Here is a 5,400-nt window from a genome sequence, read left to right as displayed (position 1 = left end):
GCTTTCAAACAGCTGATGAAGGGCAATGTGATGTTCTATGAGGAGGACCTGATTGAGAGTGGCATAGACATCACTGACGCCTCAGTGTATTCTGGGATTTGCACTGAGATCTTTAAGGAGGAATATGTGATTCATCAGAGGAAAATCTTCAGCTTCATTCATCTGAGCGTTCAGGAGTTTCTCGCTGCTTTCTATGTGTTTTATTACTATGTGAATACAACTATGGAGGGACTAAAGAATTTTGTTTCAATACAAAATTTGCTTAAAGGGGCAGTAGATAAAGCCCTTGAGAGTGAGAATGGACGGCTGGATCTGTTCCTGCGGTTCCTGCTGGGCGTCTCACTGGAGTCCAATCAGAGACACTTACAGGATCTACTGACACACACAGAGAACAGCTCAGAGAGCATCAGGAGAACCACACAGTACATTAAAGAGAAGATCAGAGATGGACATGGACTCTCCACTGAAAGATCCATCAATCTGTTCCTCTGTCTGCTGGAAGTGAAAGATCAGACTCTGTCCAGAGAGATTCAGGAGTTTGTGAAATCAGACAAACACTCAGAGAAGAAACTCTCTCCTGCTCACTGCTCAACAATCGCCTACATGCTTCAGATGTCAGAGGAGCCGCTGGATGAGCTGGACCTCACGAAATACAACACATCAGATGAGGGGAGAAGAAGACTGATACCAGCTGTTATCAACTGCAGAAAAGCCATGTGAGTGATTAGTTCAGGGGTGTCAAACTCAATTCCTGGACGGCCGGAGGGCTCTGCAGAGTTTTGTTCCAACCCTGCTCCAACACATATGACGTGTAGTTTCAAATAAGCCTGAAGGACTTGATTTGTTGGATCAGGTGTGTTTAATTAGGGTTGAATCTAAACTCTGCAAGTCTCGGACTCTCCAGAAATTGAGTTTGACACCCCTGGTTTAGTTCGTGTATAGTCATGGAAGAGACTCCTATGTAATACTTTACATTACTTCAATCAGATGCATTTTCACCATTACAAATGTATCTCACAGTGTTTTAATTTTTCAGTCTTGCTGGCTGTAATCTCACTGCTCAGGATTGTGAAACTGTGTCATCAGCTCTACAATCCTCAAACTGTGTCCTGAGAGAGCTGGATCTGAGTAACAATGACCTGCAGGATTCAGGAGTGAAACTGCTCTCTGATGGACTGAAGAGTCTGAACTGTCAGCTGGAGATACTGAGGTTTGTGTGTATAATTATAAAATATAATAAATACATATAATACTTTTCCATGTGTCATTTTCTGATGGAGTAATAATTATCTGAATGCTTCTACTTTCATTTTCTATGTCATGCATTTTATTCAGGTGCTCCTATCAAAAGTGACAATGACTAAAAACACACAAAGTGCATTAGGCAGTCCCACCCGGATTTTGTAGAACTTTTTTTTTTGGCAATAAATAGCCCTCAATAATAATTATGTATTCACATAATTTATTATAATATAGTATTATTTTTCCCAAGTTGTTACTGCTTAAATGAGTATTTTCTGTAATTGTTTTTATATATATAAAAATAAAAAAAATAAAAAAATATATATATATATTTATATTTATATATATATAAATCCAGTGAAATAATGTAGTCATGTAAATTTACTGGGAAAATCAGGCATTATGACAACTAACAAATATTCACCACATTATACATTGTATTTGGGATTATATGTAGTTTAATTCTCTCATTAAACCTCTAGCTTGTAAACTTGCATTTCATTCACGCACTTAACACAAAATAATTGCTTGCACAGCTGCGATTTGCAAATGAACAAGTTGGAAAGACAATAGACAAGTGTAGTTCTCGAATGAATGATTTGGAGAGATCAATTAGAAATGGGTGTGTGTATATATATATATATATATATATATATATATATATACATACGGGGATGCACGTAAGGTCCTCATGTGAGCATCTGGAGATTTGGTTTGGTTCTCTCATTGCACATAGTGAGACACATTAATTATTAACTACAAATATATATATATAATTAATAATTGTATTATTGCACTTTATTTATTATTATTTTTTTAAACAAAATAAAATAATAAAGTGTGATAATACTATTAGATTTTAAAATAAAAAAGTATTAAATAAAAATACAATTATTTTATTGAACATTTAAAAATACAAATGTAATATTAAATTTTTTTTATGAGTTTTCATCATTTTCAAACCTAAAATCAGCTAGCTTTTATTTTGGCAAGTTGCTGGGAAGTAAGTATATATGCACTGTCAGTTTTAGCGCTCCTGGGTGAAGTGCGTCAGTGAATGAAATGTCACAGTTTTGGGGTTTGCTCTAAAACCGGCAGCACATAGCCAAGATTTATGCTTTCAGTTTGAATGGAAATCTTATAGAGTATTACAGTTAATCCATCTAAAATGGTGATAGTGCATTAAAAACTGACAACCAAATCGGTATGAAAATGAGTGGTCTGAACTTATTTACCCAGTGCATTTTTTATTTTGGTTGCATCTGTGCACCATTTATGTGCATCCCTGCATCCCAGAACACTAAATCCTATTTCACAATGCTAATGTTGCCTTGATGAAGCTGTAAAGGCCAGCTAATGATTGGCAAAGAAACAACTGCTGTCATTCTCAGGGGGGATTTGTATTTACTTTGTTAACTAAAATTGTATTAACTAAAAAGTGATATAGGCAGCAGCAGAGTTAGTGAGACCAGAGAAGACACAGACTTTTGTTTAAATTTGCTCAACAAGGAATGTTGACGGTGTATGTATGTATGTATGTGTGTATATATATATATATTAAATTGTCTGTGTGTGTCTGTAGATGATCTGTTTGTGTGTGTCTGCAGGTTGTCTGGATGTATGGTGACAGAGGAAGGCTGTGGTTATTTGTCTTCAGCTCTGAGTTCAAACCCCTCACACCTGAGAGAGCTGGATCTGAGCTACAATCACCCAGGACCATCAGGAGTCCAGCTGCTCAAACACAAACTGCAGGATCCAAACTATAAACTGCAGATACTCAAGTATGTGGGGTACTTATGACACATGTTTTGTTGTTTGGCAGTATCATAACATGTATATAGAAACACTTGGGCTAGGTCACATTCAGTAATACATCTGATCTTTCTAGGATATTTTACACCTTCTGACTTTATTTTAAGAACACAGCTGTTCAATTACACATGGCAGTGCCACCAACAGGCACAGTGAGGGAACAACAGTATTAACCCATGCATAACGCATAACATTTCCTCCCCTTATAATCGAGATGTAAAAATACAATGCATTCTCAGATGTTATGTTGTTGTTGTTGTTGTTTTTTTAAGACTGGCTCTTGTCTCGAGGCAGTTCAGGAATTATTCTTCCCCATGTCAGAACAGGCTCATCAACTTAAATAATTACAGTTTAGTGAGTTTGGCAGCTTTTGTTTTGTTTTGTTTTCCAACATAATCCTATAATGTCAGATGGTTTGGAGGTTTGAGCGAGCACATCATTAGTCTCAGGCAGTTGTGTTACCTGAGTTTCAGCTGTTTGATTTGGAATGGACAACATGGCATCTCCATTCCTCAGAAACTCTTACATCCAGATACTGGTCTTCTGCAGGACTGTTTTCCTTTACACAGCAGGGTGTTCAAGGGATTCACTATGGTTGCCAAATTGGGTATAATTCTCCTATAATAGCCTAACAGGCCCCAGCTGTGGGAAGTTGGATGGTGCTGGAGCATCGACAATTTATCAAATTTTTTCGGGCAACTTTTGCAGGCCTTCAGCAATTATATGACCCAGGTACTCCAATAAATCCTTGAAGAAGTGACATCTGCTTTTGTTACTGTTATGTCAGCCAAACTGCTCTAGGCGTTCAGGTTTTCAAGGTGTTCAGCTACAGTCTGCCTGGTTACTACAATGTCATCCAGGTAACAATGGACATTTGACAGACCTTGTAATACCATAGCCTTTTGGAACATGACTGGAGCCAAAGCGATCCCAAATAGAAAGAGATTGTATTGGAATAATCCAACAAGTCTAATTTACTGAAACATTGTCTTCCCTCTAGCAAAGCAAACAGGTCCTCAATGCCGGTTAGAGAATAGTATTCAATGTGTAGGATGGGTTTGGGTTTTTGAGTGCACCTAACTACTCACAACTCATTGTGGTAGATCTATGATAAGTTTATCCACCTCGTCACCAATTAGTTATGTTTGGCAGTATCATAACATGTACTTTATTTAGCAAACATTTGGGTCACATTCAGTAACACAGCTGATCTTTTTAGGATACTTTACATCTACTGAATTTATTACAAGAACACAGCAATTCAATTACAAATGGAAGTGCCACCAACAGGCACAGTGAGGGAACAACAGTATTAACCTACATACTGTGCATTACATGTTTATATGTAGGATGCAATGGGGGTCACCTAAGAGGGATGTAATGATGTAGTTTATGAAATTCCTTTTAAAAATCTGTTTTTGTGCTCACATTATTTATCTGACTTAATATGACTGAATACTGCAGAACCTATAAACCTCACTCAGGAAATTGAGAAAATTAATACACAACAATGTTTGCATTAAGAAAACATTCCATTTTATTTATTTATTTATTTTTTCTCTTTTCAGTTCGAACCATGGGGGAGATCTCAGGGTCAGACCAGGACTGAGAAAATGTAAGTTCTCACAAAGACACGAATGCATATTTAATGATGTAATTGATGTTCTAATCAGTCTTTCTGTGTTCAGATGCTTGTCATCTCACACTGGATCCAAACACAGCACACACTAAACTCATCCTGTCTGAGGAGAACAGAAAAACAACATGTGTGAAATATCATCAGCCGTATCCTGATCATCCAGAGAGATTTGAGAACTATGAGCAGGTTCTGTGTGGAGAGAGTCTGACTGGACGCTGTTACTGGGAGGCTGATTTGAAAGGCTGGTGTCATGTAGCTGTGACATATAAAGGAATCAACAGGAAAGGTGGGATTGACTGTCGGTTTGGACTCAATGACAAGTCCTGGAATCTTTACTGTTGTGATAAGATTTACTCTGTCTGGCATGATGATAAGGCTAAGAGCACAAAGATTCCTCCATCTTCATCTTCATGTAAGAGAGTAGGAGTGTATGTGGACGTTTCGGTCGGCACTATTTCCTTCTACAGCATCTCTGACACACACACACTCACACACTTACACACATTCAACACCACATTCACTGAACCCCTCTATGCTGGATTTGGTTTTTACAATGATTGTGCAGTGTCTCTGTGTCAGATTTAACTACCTCCTTTGAGGAACCACAGAGACATCACACACACAATGGGATAAAAACATTTTGTTACACAAACAATTCAGGTGGTGTAAGAATAATAGGCTCGCTCTTTCTTCTTTTCACTGCTCTG

General features: G+C 37.6%; 1 protein-coding gene across 1 annotated transcript in view; it reads left to right on the top strand.

The window, feature by feature from the left end:
* Positions 1-5,400, top strand: part of LOC107571418 (NACHT, LRR and PYD domains-containing protein 3-like) — a 10,885-nt gene extending 5,485 nt beyond the window's left edge. The window contains exons 3-7 of the mRNA XM_016257741.1: positions 22-716; positions 1,037-1,210; positions 2,850-3,023; positions 4,623-4,669; positions 4,743-5,400. Of these exons, the coding sequence (XP_016113227.1) occupies positions 22-716; positions 1,037-1,210; positions 2,850-3,023; positions 4,623-4,669; positions 4,743-5,278 (1,626 nt within the window). The 3' untranslated portion in view covers positions 5,279-5,400. The remainder of the gene's footprint in view (positions 1-21; positions 717-1,036; positions 1,211-2,849; positions 3,024-4,622; positions 4,670-4,742) is intronic.

The sequence above is a fragment of the Sinocyclocheilus grahami genome, unplaced genomic scaffold, assembly GCF_001515645.1.
Source record: "Sinocyclocheilus grahami isolate Dianchi unplaced genomic scaffold, SAMN03320097.WGS_v1.1 scaffold1592.1, whole genome shotgun sequence".
NCBI classification, from domain to species: domain Eukaryota; kingdom Metazoa; phylum Chordata; class Actinopteri; order Cypriniformes; family Cyprinidae; genus Sinocyclocheilus; species Sinocyclocheilus grahami.
Note: the sequence above shows the minus strand (reverse complement) of the source record. Positions and strands in the feature narration are given on the sequence as shown.